At 47.8% G+C, this 18360-nt stretch overlaps 1 protein-coding gene across 1 annotated transcript in view; it reads left to right on the top strand.

The window, feature by feature from the left end:
• Window positions 1-18360, top strand: part of LOC144140310 (bone morphogenetic protein 1-like) — an 892396-nt gene that overhangs the window by 780949 nt on the left and 93087 nt on the right. Inside the window, exons 12-14 of the mRNA XM_077672292.1 lie at window positions 3840-4000; window positions 5539-5725; window positions 7147-7272. Of these exons, the coding sequence (XP_077528418.1) occupies window positions 3840-4000; window positions 5539-5725; window positions 7147-7272 (474 nt within the window). The remainder of the gene's footprint in view (window positions 1-3839; window positions 4001-5538; window positions 5726-7146; window positions 7273-18360) is intronic.

Here is an 18360-nt window from a genome sequence, read left to right as displayed (position 1 = left end):
CAGGAGACCAAGGAGGGGAGGGGGGGGGTCGAGTGGGACGAGTTCATGGACGCCGCCGTTCATAAGACAGATACATCGCTTTTCTGTACAAAACGACGGGGCCCACTTAAGGCGCTTTCATGCGCTTCGATTTTACCGTGCAACAGTACAGTAGCAGTAAGTCTGACAGTACGACCGAGCTGTTGAAACGTTGTCGCAGCAGCTGCTGGCACAGCTTTCCCCTCTATCTCTCTGTGGCAGCAAACATCACTCCACGTGAAACAGTCTTCACGAGGCTTCGATATCTCCTCCCACCACGACAATCCGTACCCCTGCAGAAAACAGCCGCTGCAAGTTAGGTGCAATAGTTACCATTTTTGCTGCCTTTTTTTCACATTCTTTGCCTCCTTCTAGCGTTCTGTTTTTTTTTTTATTTGGATACCTCCTCTTTCTGCCCCCCCTCCCCCTTTGCACTCGCGAAATAAATCTTGCGTATATGCCACGGGAGGGAGTATTGCATGTATTCCGCGTGCGCACGCACACGCACACGCACACGCACACACACACACGCACACAAAACAACAAAGGTACAGCCATGGAGAGGGTCACAACCGTTCAAGCGCAAAATATTAGCTCAATGACTTGTGCAGCCCCGCGTGGGGGCTGCAGAAGTCCTTTTTCAAGTCCGTGGGGGCTGCACAAGTCCTTTTTCCGCGTGGCGCGGAAAAAAAGCGGCAGCCTGCATGCACACAGTCGGGGCCGTTGCAGGTGGCTGATCACAACGAAAACAGTACATTCTACCAGTCCTACGTCACTTGGAAGCTGAGCGAGTGCTGCTCTTACCGCGTTATTACGCAAGCTCTTCAGTTTTTTGTATGCGTGCATAAGAACGATTATTGCGCCCATGCACGACGAGCTTCACTGGACCAGGTGAAAAAAAAAAGAAAACTTCGATTACAGGCTGATGCAGGAACAACAAACTTTCTGTACCTATCTTAAACGTACAAACTATTATTTATCATTGTCTATGTGCAAGGCATTTTCAACAACAAAAACAAGATGTCTCGGTGGCACATAATTTTAAACTTACCGACCGCATCTACTAATTATTCAACTAATTATGTTTAAGCGCTTTCCAAAGCTCTGGGTCTGTTTAGGTTACCAAAAAAGGGAAGAATGCGAAATACATAAAACTGAGGCGACATTCATCCCAGAGAAGCCCAAGCGATGCGAAACACTTATCAGCTCAATCGCGTTTATATTATTCGTCGAGAGTGATCGACTATTCCTCTCGTTTCAAATAAAGCGCGTTTGTGTGGTGCGACTGTAATATATTTCCGTGAACGTTCTGGGCCCCACTGCGCCGTGTGGGTATGTACTAAATGCTTTGGCCTTAACAACGACGCAGTCGTCCAACGCTAAACAAGCGTCGTTTTTCGAGCTGCGGCGAAAATCATTTGTCTCGCAGTGAGCTTCGCCATAATGCACGCTTATCAATTACATTTAGCGGCGAAGCATGATACTATTTCATTTGAGCGGGGGCATCACAAGGATACTTAGACCATTTCCCCAACCACACTTCTCTCTTTGATTGTAATACGTTTTCTTTAAAGCAAGAAAACATATTTGCGTCCACAAAGCGGGTACAAATAAACGCCGTACTCAAACCGCGAGTAGGCATTTCTAACGTGCCCAGGTTAATGACTTTTAGCATGGTCGAGCAATATATCACCTGGTCGCGTAGGTCCCATGTTCTAAAGGCGAATTATTTGATTACCCCTAACTTGAAGAACTAAGTCACTTAGCGCCAAACGAAATTCATCGCTTCTGTTTATTGTCGTGGTGGCACTATGGCAGGTGATTGTAGAGTTGCATTCCTCGACAGGCGATTTCCCAAAATTATCTATTCCTCTCCGCAGATATCATGAACGGGTAACACTGGGAGACAACTTGTATTTGCAAGAAGTTTTTTTGGGGGGTTTTCTAATTTCCCTTAATAAATATTTGTGGAGGGCAGAGTGGCTTTAAAACGAGAGCTCAATTTAATTTGAGTTTGAATATTTTTCAAACTACGGCAACTGGTTATGGCGCTGAACGCCATGCAGGCGATGCATAACCCCCCCCCCCCTCCTCAAAGAAAATAATGCGAGTGTAAAGAGGGCTGGGGCTACGTAGGAAATGCCTCGCGTATTGGAAAATCAAAACCGACGATTCCTTGGTACACCAAGATTGGCTTAGCGCGTACACAAAAACATGCCCATTATCTTCAACGCAAGAAGTCGGTAAACGAATCTCGCTAAAAAGTCCGCAGCTTGCACAGAAAAAGTATCTCCAGAAGCCCTCCTTGGAACCTCTTGACAGAGATTTAGAGATGCAACGCGGCAATGACGTTGAGCGGCAAGCCATACATCGATTGCGTCACAAAGCGAACCCACGCGCACCAAAGTGGGCAAAGTAGCTCGGCTTACAACATGCGCAAGGAAAAACGGAATAAAACCAAGACGTGTTTCGAGGAAAAGCAAAAATCTTTGCTAGGCACCCCACGCCAGACAGTTTCGGGCCCTTTTCTCTCCCTCTCCCCCCCCCCCCCCCCCCCCCCGTCCTAAAAACCTCATCGCATCGCACGCTGGGCCTCTGCTACAGAGCTACCGATGGCATGCACGTTGATCTTGGTCACCGTAAGACCACGCAGGGGGCCTTGACGCACAAGCTGGTGAAACGTGAGGAAAATACCGAGCTTGCGTGGTGGCGTTTCCAAGGAAGTGAAGTAAGGATGCAAAGTGTCAGATAGATATAGAGGCTATCTGTGATTACCCGACACCGACAAGGCGCCAGAGATTGCCTCTGGGAAAGCTGCCAGTGCGACGGCACTTGCTTCGGGAACGCGGAACAACTTTGTGAAGTCAGTGAGAAGGCCTCGGCGGTAAGCCACTGCTGTTGGCTTTGAAAGAAGGTGCCCACGTGTGTGCGAAAACAAACGTACACGTAGCTTCCCGTTACCTCTGATGGCATTACTAACAGCGTTGGGATCGTAGAAGTTGATCAGGGTGCACAAATTGTGTGAGTGCTAAGTTTGGTCTTCTTGCCTTCTTTTTGCATTCTCAGCACGAGGACGCGATTTCGATTCCGGGGCGGCGGCCACTTTTCTCATGGAGGCGAAAAGCAAAAACGCCCGTGTGTGCGAGATTTCGGCGCACGGTAAAGAACCCCAGGCGGCCAAAATTAATCCGGAGCCCTCTACTACGGTGCGCCTCATCGCCTGCGTTGCGTCGGCACGTTAAACCGTACAATCAATCAATCAATCAATCAATCAATCAATCAATCAATCAATCAATCAATCAATCAATCAATCAATCAATCAATCAATCAATCAATCAATCAATCAATCAATCAATCATCCATCTTGCCTTCTAATTGTCTTCTTGCAAACTGTGAGGGGCTAAACGTATAAGCGGCTTTGTTTTTTTTCTCGGGCACTTTCTCCTCTCACCCTTTCTTTCAGTGATGAAGTTATTATTCTGAGTCGACCTCAGAACTGTTTTACCTCAGTTTTGGGGGTGCATTTCTTTTTTCTATGTATTTCGCCCTCTCCCGGCGCTGTTCATTACTCGCCTCCGATGAACACGCTGGAAGTTAGGTATATTGTCAACAAAGCAAGGCTTGGTGACCGCAACGTCATAACATGCAGTAATAAACAGACTGCATCTAATTGTATCACTTTATTTATTTGTTATCCATTAGCTGTGAAATACTTTGGTGACAAAAGCAGAAGCGAAAAGATGAAAATTACAGACACTGTCAGCATGGCGGTGTAACTAATGGCAGTTTCTTCGCTTTCGCGCGCGTTTTCGATGCTGCAGACGCGTGCGGCGGCATGATCGACGCCTCGAACGGGACCATCACGAGCCCTTCCTTCCCGGACCTGTACCCGTCCAACAAGAACTGCATCTGGGAGATCGTCGCTTCGCCCCAGCACCGCATCACGCTCAACTTTACCCACTTTGACCTCGAAGGGAACAACGTACGGCGTTTTATTGTTTTCTTTGTGGACGGTGCCTGTACGTGCTGTGGGTTTCCTATTTCTATTTCTATTTTTCTCTTCGATTGCTAGACAACAGCACTTAGGCTGCGCTTAAAAGTTTCCTTTTTTCAATTCGCAAAGGGCTTTGTAAGCGCCTTTGGTTAAAGAGCTCGCATGTTGAAGTGCGGATTAAATGAGCGATTTGTACAGTTATTGAAGTAGATGTTGTAGGAGCCGTACATGATCCGGAGGCCGTTCTGTCGGTGCCCGAAGTTTACGTGATGTGCGACCTGTGATCGAAATACTTCGTTGAAGTATCTGCGGGCCCCGGCCTGTGGAGACCCCTGACATGCTTGTGCGCATCCTTGCATAACGTATTTTCTGCTCGATGTGCTTGACTCTAATAAACTAGGATATGCTTTCCGCACAGTGACCACAAGCCTTGACATGGAATAGGTTCATTCCATCAACCCGAAAGATGGCGGCGTACTGATGGAAATCCAGCGAATAAACGTGTTTTTGAAAATTAAAAGAAGAGAGTACGCCGGCCCTCTGACTCGATAGCAGACGTACGGTCCGTGCCGCGATAGGGCTTTTTAGTGGCCGTGCGCACATCCTGTAAATTTGGCACCGACAGCACATGAACTGAACCGCCACACAGTGTCGGAATTACATTACATTTTATCTGCTACTCGAACCATAGCGCCGGTTTTGGAATCATATCACCCCGCGACTTGTTCCCTCTAATATGGGCCTGTTCTACTGTCCTTCCCGGACTCACCATGGGAACTCTGGGACCCTCCCGGCGTTCGTTTTTCACGCACATTTACGCGGCACCTTTGGCGTGTCATCTGGCGGTGTCTTTCCGCATAATCGGTACAACTAAGAGGCCCATGGTTTCAGGCTCTTGAACGTTGTTTGGTATACAGGTAATCAGTGAATAACGGGATGCATTGATTCTCCGTTGCTATTCGAAACAGAAACCTGACACAAGTTTTTCCTAGGGAACGTTTCAACGAATGCATATGCGCGGATATACATCCGTCACCCTTCTAAGTTTAAATAGGACGGAAGATTTATGGCTCCTTTACCAGGAAGTCCTAACTGGAACAGATAAACGTACGCGTTTATACAAAGCACACCTTTCAGGCTTTCACAGCACAGTTTAAGATTAGATTAGCAATAAAGTTTAATTGATATTAGAACAGGGCATTGTCAGATAGCACTACTTTACCAATTCATCCGGTGGCTCTGCTCATGACTAGAGCATTAGGACATCGTGGGCACTAAGGCATCTAAAGAGGTTCGCGTAGGGAGATATATTCAATATTATGTTCAACTCGTTTGTGTTCTTTTTATTGTTGCAATTCTATTAACTTTTAAACCTTGCTTTTACACAGCGGGGCGAATTTCTTTTTCTCTTGCAACTGCGGCTAATTTCGGAGACTCACAATTCTGCATTGCAGCCTGAGAGACATATATGCTTCCATAGCGCTGAAAATCGCGCTAAGCGAAACTGTTTTCCCTTGACACCGCAGCAAGACTGCGAGTACGACAAGGTGGACATCCACAGCAAGATGGGAGACAACAGCATCCGCAAACACGGGCTCTTCTGCGGGTCCTACTTGCCGCCCATCATCACCTCCGAAGGGAACAGTCTGCGCATAGAGTTCAGCTCCGACAACTCGGTCCAGAAGAGCGGCTTCGCGGCTGTCTTCCTCACAGGCGAGTCTCTTGTACTCGATTCATCTCCCGTTGTTGGATCACCTGGTGTTACCTTCGAAATCGCAACCTGTCAGCGACACTCGTTCGAAAATTAAGAGCACGATACACACGACCTGACGCTTTTACATACGACCACTAAGTTTCGGGCCCGCGCGCGCGGTATCCTGTCTGATCACAAGGTTTGCCACAGTGTGCTACCGGGGACTCGCGGCTTAACTGAAACGTATAGCTAGCGAAAATTTTTCATCTAGAATTATTTACTAGATCAGCTGGTTTTATTTTGCGCAGTTGGTCTTCCGAAAATGCTATTTAAAAATGCAACCAAGAACCTTATATGCAAACTAGAACCTTATTATTTCTGCCTCGCTATCGAGCAAGGGCCATGCGTCGTTACGCCGTGTGGAATACCGATAAATATTGCGGCTGGTATACCTCGTATTACGTTCGCGTCTTACAACCATCACAGAACTCATAAATAGGATGCGATTTAGTTCACAGCATTTCTGCGAATTTGCACCATGCGCTCATTTAAACTAAATAATTGGCGAGCTCTTCACAGTAAGACTGTCAGAATAACAGTCGAGGAATCACCACATACTGCTCGAGAGGGAATCGGGCATTCATTTCCATTATATATTCCTATTCGCGGTGAACCGGAGACAGATAAACGAAGAGCCCAGACATGCGTCATCTTCAGTGCTACTTTCAGGCGTAGGACGCATGTGCGGCTGTGGCGCAGGTGTTCTACTGGCACTCCTGGAGTCGCTGCTTCTATTTATAGTCGTGGCGGCTGCATTTAGGATGAAGGGGATATACTGGGCTTAAGTGTGTGAGACAAGTGCACCCAATAAATATGTCCAGCTATTCGACATAGATCCATAGCCCTTCGCAACAGCACCCTTGGTGGCCCAGGTATACCTTTGACGTGTCTCACAATGATTGTTTTTTTTTTTTATACAGAACTGTATGGTAAAAAACCTACGTTATGCCGAGACGTTTAGTGGCCATGGATCGAGTGTTTCAGCCTGGTTAAACTCAGAGTGATCGCCCGAGCGGAAGTCCAAATAGTATCGCTCCTAGACCTTATGCGAGTTTCTGAGCGTACATTACGAACCCTGCAGTTATTCCCAAAGCAACAGCGTAGCTAACCGACTTCGTACGTGTTTCGTAGCCTTATAGCTTTGTGAATAACTGCATAGTTCGTATCAGCTAGACAATAAGAAATACAAGCACTAATTTCTGCGCCTCAAACGGCCTGAGTGGATTGCTTGTCTGCGGTGCAGTCTACTTTAGTCTAAAATTAATCGGCAGGCGTTACAGGGAGGTTGAAAATAACATGCGTTGAGCTCGACGGTGACGACGATGATGATCAAGTTTGTGTCGGAGAAATCTAAGTCGCTACTCTTTGCCATCCTTCGCAGACAAGGACGAATGCGCGCACAACAACGGAGGCTGCCAGCACATCTGCAAGAATACGGTGGGCAGCTACACGTGCGCCTGCCAGAATGGCTTCGTGCTGCATCCTAACAAGCACGACTGCAAAGAAGGTGAGCGCGCCCACGCGAGAGGACATTCATGGATTGGCGCACGCTTCCATGCAGAAGATTCGCGCGCACGAGGTGGCATTACACGCTCGCCGAACAGGGGCCCCCCGCGTTCTACCGTGCGCGTGGCAGTCTTCGTTTTCGAACAGTTTAAATTTTCCTGCGCGGCGGCTCTTCTGGTATTCGCATCGATTCCTGAGACGAAATTGGATAACAGCGGATTCATATTACTCCAGCACTGAACTACCACCCATTTCGTCAGACTTTATAGGCGCCGGCCGTGGAAGCATATTTTGGAATCCCGACAGATTGAAGCATCTTTCCCCGTACCTTCGTAACTGCATAAAACTCGCAATATGTGGGAATACGTTCGAAAGCCATACCCTTGCCCGTGTCTCTTAGTATCTTGTGCTGAGACTGCAGATTAAAGTGTCTTTCTGCTTTACGTACGCGCAACTAAGTGTATGGTATGGCTGGCTATAAGAATGCAATGAATTAAAGTGTATTAGTATCCTGCTGCGTGTGTAAGGTGAGCGATAAAGTTAAAAATAAAGGAGCCTGTATTTGTAAGAAAGACGTTTGCACTGAAACTAAGCTGAAATTGAAGTACGGAGCTTTTGTTTGGTGCGATTCTAAGACAGCCAATCGATCACATTGGGGGACGTAACCTATTCCTGGAGTTTGATAACGTATATTTCGCCCCTAAGAAATGAAGGCCCTGCAGCCTTGGAGCGGCGAATTCGTTGCATTAAAGAGATATGACTGCAAAAAGTGCTTCAGTTTCAAGTTTTATGATAAAATCAACAGCTTCGGTAGAGCTTCCTTTCTCCTTGGAAACTATGCTGAACGAATTCGAAGAGCAAATAAACGAAATGACTCATGGCAGAGGGAAAGAAAAACTAATACTGAATAAAGGTCCACTGATACTAAATTTCGTCATAAAAAGGAAGCCGGGAATAAATGCCTGGTTCATGAACCTCCGCTTTCGCCATTTTTTTTGTCTTGCTCAGTGGTGCAGCCGCAGTGCCCCCCCCCCCCCCCTCCTATCTAAATAGGCAGGACGCCGCGTCTATAATGAACCGTACTGTAGTTCTTAGTGTTGCAGCTTTGTCATTTTTGTTTCCATCATTTCCATTTTTCTGTTCTTCCCGCCGAGTCGTAAAACAGCAGAAACGGGCCTTATTTTTCGCGGACGTGCCCTGGTCGTGAAATTGCGCGCCGCGATTTATTTTTTTTTCTTCTAGAATTTAAACGCACTATGGCCTTACAGGGCATTGCTTCGGCGTATATGCCCATCTCATTTCCGCCTCCTTTTCCATCTCTCTCTCTCTCCCTCTCTGTTTGTATGTATGTATGTGTGTGTGTGTTTTTAGGATGAGAAGAATAAAATACAAAGTTTTCTCTTCGTGTTTAAGCGCCATTAAAAGTCCTGTGAAGCACAGCTCCGCTTTTGGTATTTAGCCGCCACACATTTTTCAACTACCTCATTTTTGTCCCGCTCCATCCGCCCTCGTGGGCGCGCTCTCTATTTACACCAGCCTTCCTGCGACAGTAGAGCGAACTGGGTCGAAGCAAAAATTTTGAACTTGTTTTGCAGCAGGTCCGTGATGGCACGGTCGGCACGAAAGAAACCGGGCATGCGTAAGGTGGGAGAGTCACAATCTCCTCACAATATTTCAATCGCAGTTTGGGCGGGTGGGCCATTCTCAATTCATCGTGCGCGATACGCGAGGGGGTTGAAAACTGGGAAGAGAAAGTTTCGAATGGGAGCTGCTCATATCACCTCTGGGTCATTATTTCCTGCGTGAAATATGTAAGTTAAGAGTACGTCTGCCCACGAAGATTTCGATATTAGAAAACCACGCACCCTCAGATTCGCAACCACTATCTGCAGGCACTTTTGAGGCGACAATATTTTTGAATTGAGTTTTGCGTTTTTCTGTTTTTACGTTAGTGTGCGGGGCGGAAAATTATCAGTTCATCAGCTGCTGGAAGCCAGCCTTCTGCGGTTGATTTTCAGTTAGGTTGTAGTGAGCAAAAAGTTAGGCTTCGTTACACTGAACCTGAACGGCAGAGAAAAACCAGTTTCGATCGTTACAGTGAGACAACCACGGGATTTGTTTTCCGTGCCGTAGTACAGATGCCGACGCTTCCGGTTTTCCCCGTTTAAATATCCGAATCAGCGATCACGTTGCACGTGTTGCGATGACATATACACGCACGCACCACATGCCAGTTTACATATATATTCTCAGGAAATGTTTTGAAACAAAACAGGTGTCAGAGAGTTGTGAGCATTTTCTCAACAGATAACTTCTCTTGCTTAGCAGCCACAAAGGAAGTCCGGCAGCATCACTGAACATTCAGTCTTTTTCCAAAATTTTACATTGGGAATGGAAGGTATGCGTATGAGCCCTGCAGCCTCACCAATGTGGCGTCCACGCACGCAGCCCTCTGTCAGTCTAGAATGCTTACTCATCCGCAGCAGCTTGATACTCATCTGATACTCATCTGCAGCAGCTCAAAGCCTTTCCTATCTTCAGAAGAGCCGGCACAAATAGAAGCGCTAAAGCAAAATCGACGCTGTTCGGCGTCTTTGGTGGAATATGATCACTTCCAGGCAAACCCAGCTTGTCTGTCGTACTTCAAAGAGTGTCACATAATTTTTGGCAGTGTGGTTGTAGCAATAACTTCTCGTTTTCCCGAGGCGGCCTTCGTCTTTCCCGATGTTACGAGTTTCAGCAACATCCGTCGACGTCGTAAAATAACATGTCCACTTCGTACGTGTTACATAGAACCCAGTTAATTCAAAGTTGACCGTGCCGCGAGAAATTTCCATTTTCGTAACATTTCGTGTTATCGCCGAGGGATAGGAAACAGAAAAAATTGTTTCGAGCTTCCCCAGTGAGTAGAAACGCTTTATTTGACCTCCCACTCACTGGCCGAAGTAATCATCAACACTGCCGGGATTCCCGTGTTACGTGTAGTTAACGGCACATACGGGGGTATTTCCCGTACGTCGGCTTCGCCACAGTGCTACAGAAGTACCAAGCAATGTCACCAAGTGTGCAAATTTGGTGACTGAAATATCGTATCGGTGCAGGTACGCGGTGCAACGCAACAGGGCTTACGCGCCCTGCGTGTTGTCCGTGCGCAGGCGTCGTCATTCACCGAATTTGTAAACTGTCATTTTTATTTGTCGCAGTGAAGCGTTGTGGCGAAGCGAGCGTAGGGGAACTCCTTAAAGTGTTGTACACCTTATCCATCCTGTTGCCGTTTTCTGTCAATGGATTGCACGAAAGTTCGGGCAGCGTTAGAAAACGCACCAAATGACTGAAACAGGAACGCGGTTGGGATGGCGACGCGGCTGTGGCGTGAGTGTAGGGTCGCCATCGACGACAACGACGATGATGATTATGATCTTCGGCGGGTTATTCGAATTGTATGGAGAGTCACAAGCTGCATCCCCGTAAAAAGGGGGGATATTTGCGTTCAAAATTGCAGGCCGCTAAAAATTTCAATAGTTATGAGAATAATGAATTCCAACTCACCCATATGGATCTATCAAGGTTTATAATATGTATACGTACTGTCACGTGTGAATCTGCGCCCCCTTCAGAACACACATCTGCGAAGATATTGACGGCGTCAGGAAGGCGTTCTAGCCCCTGTGCGGGTACATGCCATGTAATGAGGCAGACAGTAGAAGCCGGTAACCAAAGACGACAGAGAAGAAGTTGGCCGGCTGCTAGGATAATTGTGCGTTGATCGCCTTAGTGCTCGCCACCGTTGGGGCGTGCGGCACGTGGCCTCTGCGCTTACAGAAATTACCTAGTAAATATAGCCAGCCCCCTTCTTACGCGCCACCAAAGTGCGCTTCTGTTGAGCAGGACGCAGCACTGTGGTGGTGTGTACATGATCCAGTGTTGTACAAGTTCCTCTAAAACACGAACGAAACCTCGTTCCTCGTTCCTTCCCAATTTTGAAACGAGTTCCCGTTGCAAGTTCCTTTATTGCGAAAGGAACGCGTTCCAGTTTCACTTCGAACATTTGAACGTGTCGTTAGATTAACGTTACATTTCATTTTTTAAATTAAATATGGTGTCGGATATTCCTGAGGCGAAATAAAGTGAGAAAATAAAACGCATATGGAACTACGTATATTATAGGAATAGGAACGCCAACGGGAGCAGTTTATCTGGAGATAAAAAGAATTCAAAGAAACGCTCCTAGACGACCTTTTTTTTTCAGGCAGCACCGGACGAAATCCACACATGTCTAACTACGATTTTGGTGCTCTTCTATTATAGGTGCAACACATAAGACACTTCCCACTTCGGTCTTACAAATGCGCAGTAAGGTTACTGCGCTTCAAATGTGTGAATAGAAAGTTACTCACATGCAGGAACGTAATTAAATGTCTTGCATTAAAAACGCCGTCGAGAAGAACAACACATAGGCCGTTAATGAATGCTGATTACAGTTTAGTAAAAATACATTCAGGCACCTTTACAGGGAATTTAGTAAGGGGTTACAAAAGTGAAGCTTTGTGGATCATACAGCACAAATCTGCGAGTAACAAAACACGGCAGAACAAGTAATGACAACTAGGTTTGCAATCCAAGTTTAGGTCGGAAGAAGATAAAAAGAAAAAAAAAAAGCCGACAGCATAGTTACACACAAAACCTACGCGCAAGAATTACAAAGTATGCCGAACACAATCAGGGTAGTAGATAAAGGAAACAACCAAAGATAGATAGTATGTGGACGCGACGCACGAATCAGTTGCGGCGGTTAGAAATACGCACAAGGGAAAAGCACAGTAAATAACAGGGAGCCTAATCACGTGCGCAAAAAATATTTACACTGTAAAAATTATAGTCGGACACAAAGTACGACACTATAAGAAACAACCACAAATAAATAAAAATTCATGAGAAAACAAGAGAGCACGTGCCGTGGTAAAGAAACGACAGATTATTCGGTTCTTCAAGCAGAAAAAAGTTAAGTACATAACAGAGTTACTCGATATGACAGAAGAAAAAAAATAGAATAAATGAAAAAATATGAAAACAATTAGTGGGAAAAAATGCTCGAATGCATTGTCGAATGCAGAATCCCTTGTTTGAACTCTGCAAGAGTTGCATCTCCATGTTGTAGTCAGACAGACAAAACCTGTTTTATCGTGAACACTTCGTTGGCAATGTTGAAGAGCTGTTCCACTGGGTGGATTGGGGACAGTGGGACTTTGAGACAGGGGGTAAGCGGGGCGGGAAAACTGCGACGGTGGAAATGCGACATGGGGAGGCGTGCTACACCCGAAGCGCTTGGGGGTACTGACGTGTTGTACATGAAGGAAAGTTGGTTCAGTCCCTCGAAGTTCTTCATCTGCGACAGCGGGTAGTCAACTAGTACCAGCAGGTACCGCGATATCTTATCCTGTGCCTCGGCTGGAAGGGTTTGCTGCCCAAAGGAAACAAAATCCTCGGGCTCGGACGAGGTGCAAGATCTACGCTGAATAGCTCGCGGTCACCGCAGCAGCTGTCTTTATGTCGTTGGTTGCAGTGTCTCGCATAGAACTGTATGGGATCCATGATACCTTAAACCTTGGCATTAAGCAACTGGCGACAACGAGCTCGCGCTTTCCTTTGAGTGATCCAAACCTGCAATCCCGAACAATTCCCGGTGACTCAGTCACCCTGCAATTCCGGTCACCCTTCGAATGACCTCACACTGAGAGCAACTCTCTCGACAACAACGCACCCCGCGGCTCGCGCGCACTAATGTGGTAATTACCCCTGACAATATACGGTGGTTTCACAATGTAGCTGCAGCGCCGCTCGGACTTAGAAACCTTTCCCCGGCAGGGAACAATTATATCGGCCAGGCGCGCATCCTGGCCTCCCCAGACAAACAATGAAAAGTGAAATAACTCCTCGCGGCTGCGCTATTACCCATTGAACGTCGCGTAAGCTCAACCGGCATGAAAGCAAGCACAAGCTGCGGTCCGCTGCGGGGTTATTCTTCGGCCTTTGACCTTCGAGGAAGCACGTTCCGCTGAAGGGCGGGCGAATTGGCCAGCTTATAGGAAGAGGAACACTGTAGCGACTTGTGAATTTTTGAACTAGAGCCTCGGCACCAAAAACAGCCAATTCCAAGTGATGTAACGTTTGCAGAAGGAACGCCGTTCCTGCCGTTCGTTCAAAAACCTAACGAGTTAACGTTCCAGTTTCACCGACCAAAAATGAAACGGTGGCGTTCCTCCGTTCCTCCAAAAAGGAACTAGTTCCTGGAACTCCGTTCCTTGGAACGCCGTTTCGTACAACACTGCATTCCATGTTCGAGCTACACCTCCCCCCACTCCCTTCACCTTCGGACACTAGGAAGAAACGACCTCGGCCCATTCAACCCCTGTTCATCGGTACCATGGCCGCCAACTCGGTCTCCCTTCATAGCACATGGGTCTGTATAAGCCCGCACGAAAGCGTGAAGACTCTCAGCCGGGGTCTCAAGAACAGGTGATTCCTACACCGGCGACGTTTCTGCAGCCCGGCGTCCCCACCTGCTTTTGCTGGTATGCTTCCGAATACACTAAATACTGGATCTAACAGTTCATGTGTGTCCCCGCACTGAGCCTGTGGAGCCCCGCACAAAAGATCCCGAACTTGTATTTATCATTCTAGGCCAGCAGCACAAAAACCTGGGTTGAGAAATCCGAATCAAGCTTAGACCAGATGCAAGAGACATTCGCAAATACCGAACACCGAGACCAGGCGCAGCGTCTGCTCAAAAGCGCGCACCCAAAAGCCTAACAGGGGCGTCCATATGCATGCGGAGCGTTGTGCTGCATAGCCCAAGGAAACGATTTTGATCCCAGCCGAGGTGGCTGCTTTTCAGATGAAGGCGAAAAGCCCAAACGCCCGTGTGTCGAGATTTCGGCGCACGTTAAAGATCCCTAGGTGGTCAAAACTAATCCGGAGCATTCTGCTGCGGCGTACTACAGACCTCACGTGTAGCTTCGTTGTGACAAACCTAATAATCCAGTCTTGTACCCAATTCTCCACGTACAGCTGACGGGTTCATCCCTGAAGTTTAATGCCATAGCGAGGGAAGTGCAGCAGCGTTCCTGTCAATACCACCGCATGGCCACCACACCACCAGCATCGCTGGCTTCTTGGCGACGAATGGCGGCAGTCCGCTTCGGAACTTTGTCCGTAAGGTTTTGAAAAGAGAGCTTCATAAATTTGGAATAATCTCGTCTGAACCTGCTCTGAACTCCGTCCCGAACATAGTTCGCGAGGAAATCCGCCATACTTTTCGCGTGTTAGCGATGCAGCCAAAGTCACCACACCCTGCCTTCTACGTCATGGCTCTCACTTGCCAGGTTCTCACCGCACCAACTACACCTCTTCCGGCGCGTATATTTTACCCTCTTCAACTGTGTCACCCAGTATTTTACCATTTTCATGATTCCGGAGAATCAACTGAAGTGCGAATGGACGTAAAAACGATGGTGGAAGCCGCTGCCGCCGAACGTGTAGCCACCGCCGTTGCCTCCTCAAATTCCACCACGCCGAGAAGCTGTCCGTCCCAGATGAAGAGCAACTTGCCCGCTTGGAATGCCGACGTGAGCCAATAATTCTTGTTGAGCTTGGAGAGCTTTCCTCGCGACATTTTTGCCCGTGTATTTACGCCTAAGCACGCACCCATAATAGGTTGTCGGTTTATGCGTGCACGGGTTGGGGGTGGAAGGACAGGGGCATGCACGCAAAAATATGCTATTTGCCGCTACCGTTGACATTCTCGTTTGGGCTTGCTGGCAGGAGATTTAAACGTGGAAGCCTCACGGCTCAATGTGACCTGTCAGCTCTCCTCCGTGATCAAGCGGTTTGGGTTTGAGATGGTGTGTTACAGACAGTAAGATGCCTACGTCACGGGAGGGAAACAGGACAGCAACATGTCTGTGCAGCTGCTTGGGTTATCAAATTAGAGATAGTGGAGCATTCGATACACCTCGGGTGAAACCGCCGGAATCGCGTGCAGCACGCCTGGCATATTCAGCGCGCTGTATTGGGGCTGCTTACGTCGATAAAGTACGGCTTGTGCTATCTTCACCCCGCAGCGCCATCTGAAATCGATCTGCAGCACCCATTCCTTCGCATAAACTAGATAACCCTACTGCTACTTTGAAATCTCCAGTCTGGCTGTTGGTCACGCCCGGCACTGGGCAGTCCGTTTTTCACGGTGTTCTGTTCTTCCACTGAATTGTTTGCTACTTTGCTTGAGGGTAGTCCTAGTGCAGCTCTGCGCAAGCACAAACCAAGTAATCAAAGGGGTCCACTAGCGCACGGAACGCGCCCTGCTCCCGACCACCAAAAATGGCTTTTGTTTACGGCTTGCTTAAGTGTGCACGGCCGGCGCTTATCAGAAATCGTCCCGTGTCAAGAGCGTGTTTGAACATTGGTGAGTGCGTTTTAGACGTGGAAGTTGCGTCATTTGTCATCGACTTTGATGGTGGCCTGGGGACTTCATTTTTGTTTTGTGCTAAGCTCTTGTCGCTGCTAGCGGGCATCAAATGACGACTTCGTGGCTACGACGCTACGCCCACACAAAGTGGACGCCATGGGTGGGTGTGGGTTCGGTTGTTATGCCACGCCCACGAATGGGCTGGATGTGTTTGACTGACATTAGAACTCGGAGAAAACTCGGGCATGGTATTGCACGGCCGAGTTGAACTCGGGATGCCCGTGGTGGCTTCTGCTGCGGCGTGGTTTATTTTTTGGTCTCCGTAGCAGGCATATTTCTACCCCGACAGGTCTTTTGGACGAAAGAGAAATTTCGAGCTCGTTTTTAGCTCTTGAAAAGTGCTGTGCATTGGTTGTGCAGTCGTCTGGTGACAGACCCCCATTTGTGACGACTTAGAGGCGACTTTCGCTCTATGACTGTCGAGGAGCAAGTGTAGTGGGCTCTGCGGTTTTACGCGACGGGCAGATTCTGCAGAAGCGTTGGTGGCGACGGAACCATAGACAGCCACCATAAGACCGCCAACCGGTGTGTGAGCAATACGATCAGTGGAGACGGGTTTCCCAGACCTCGCCTTGCTTTTGGGTGGTTTGGCGGACATGGTTTCCACAGGTTCCTACTGCGCGTCTATCCGTCTGCAGCTGGAGCGTGCGCTTCAGTTATCTTCTGCTCCCAAAACAGTTTCGAACTAAGCGTTGCATGGCCGTGCGTTTCGTTCATCGTCAGCGCGGCAGACAATTTCCCTAGAGGCGTTGCGTGACGCCCATTTCTTGTGAAAAGGTTACTGGCAGGGCAGCTTATACGTATTACATATACTGTCATGGAGACAGTCGACGCACCGATAGCCGGTTTAGGCGGTGTATTCGCAGGGGTGAAGTCGATAGGAACGCAGGTCCGAGCGTTGAGACAGCCCAGCTCGTTTCTCGCGCATGCACCTGATGGGGTTCATATTCTTCTCCTGACACGTCTTTGGCGGATATCCCCGCGTATGGATTGCACATAGACCCTACCTTGCTCTTCCGCATATTTGATGCTGGAACGGCGCATATCCCGATAGCTTGATGGCCTGTTGCATCTGTTCGTTACCATCACTACAATACAATCAACGGCGCGTGCCTATTGTCAGAGGCGATCTTTACACATTTGAACGCGTTTTGTTCAGCGTCACCGTCGTATATCAGGAAGCAGATCATGGAAAGCGAGTAAAGGGGGAGAGCTAAAAATTAAAGTAACCGCGTGACTCCAGAGGGAGGGTAAGCGGGAGTGGGAAGGGTACGAAAGAAGAGAGGGATATGAGAGGATTGAACTCTATGAAAAAAAAAAAAAAACGATTGTGGAAAGCTTCTTCGAACAAAAGCGGTGAAGAGAAAAATAAAATAAAACAAATAAATCTGAAAAGTTGTTGTCCTTGTTGCTATTCCTTCTTTCGTAACACATGGCCACTTGAAGGATTGGCCCGCAGTTGGGAGCTTTGAGGAACTAACGTGCCCGGTTCGCAATATTCACAACACTGTGAACTTGAAAAGTAACAGTTGTAGAATAGTGCATGCAGAGTGAAGCGTGAACGTGATATCACGGGTCTAAGAGAGGTGCACACCAACCTCGCAGAACCCCGATTCTAGGGAGGCTGTGGCGTGTTCGAGTCTGCTTGCCCACTAAAGAAACTGAAGCAAACAAGTCATAGCAGCAAAGAACCCGCCGCAGTGGCTGAGTGGCTAAGGCGTTGCGCTGCTGAGCACAAGGTTGCGGGTTCGATTCCCGGCCGCGGTGGCCGCTTTTCTGATGGAGGCGAAAAGCAAAAACGCCCGTGTGTACGAGATTTCGGCGCACGTTAAAGATCCGCAGGTGGTCAAAATTAATCCGGAGCCCTCCACTACGCGCGCCTCATCGCCTGCGCTGCGTCGGTGCGTTAAACCGTGCAATCAGAATCATAGCAGAAAAGAAGCCGTTTAAATTAATCCGTACCAAAAGACAAAGAAATGAAAGCGACGAAAAAGGCGCAAGTACAATGTATTAGATAAGAAGTTGCTAATACGTATCACCAGGCTTTCGCCTTTAAAGCACGTAGGCAGACTGGACCGCGCCGAGGAAATTTTGTGCCGAAAAGCCGAGGGTTTCGATAATGTCATACGAGCAGCAACTGTTTTGAATGTGGCGCACTTCTATCACCCGTTTTTTTTTTTTTTTGCCAGTAGGCCATAGTCATGTGATTGCACTGTCGGCCACTGACTGCAGATACTACTTTTTAGGGTAAAAAATTTAAAACAAACAAAAAGCTCGCATGAACGGCTGGAATAAAAAATAAAATGAACTTTGCAGTAAAATGCAGATTAATAAAGTGAAAGTATATAAAATAACGTAGTTGGATTTGCTTGCCCCCAATAGCCACCAGTGGAGCAGTGGAACGAGAGAACGCACTGAAAGATGTGCCACGCCCTTGTGGCGCATCCTTGGAGCGCGCTGCCTTGGACCGATTACGTCAACTCAATAATCAGCAAATAGCATGAATCGCATTTTTAAACCGTTAAAACCCTGCCCCGAAATATTATCCTAAGCTTATTATTATCA

The sequence above is a fragment of the Haemaphysalis longicornis genome, unplaced genomic scaffold (assembly GCF_048455015.1).
Source record: "Haemaphysalis longicornis isolate Haplotype H1 unplaced genomic scaffold, Haemaphysalis longicornis Haplotype H1 scaffold_1, whole genome shotgun sequence".
Classification (NCBI taxonomy): domain Eukaryota; kingdom Metazoa; phylum Arthropoda; class Arachnida; order Ixodida; family Ixodidae; genus Haemaphysalis; species Haemaphysalis longicornis.
The sequence above is the reverse complement of the archived record's forward strand: the minus strand, read 5'-3'. Positions and strand labels throughout refer to the sequence as shown.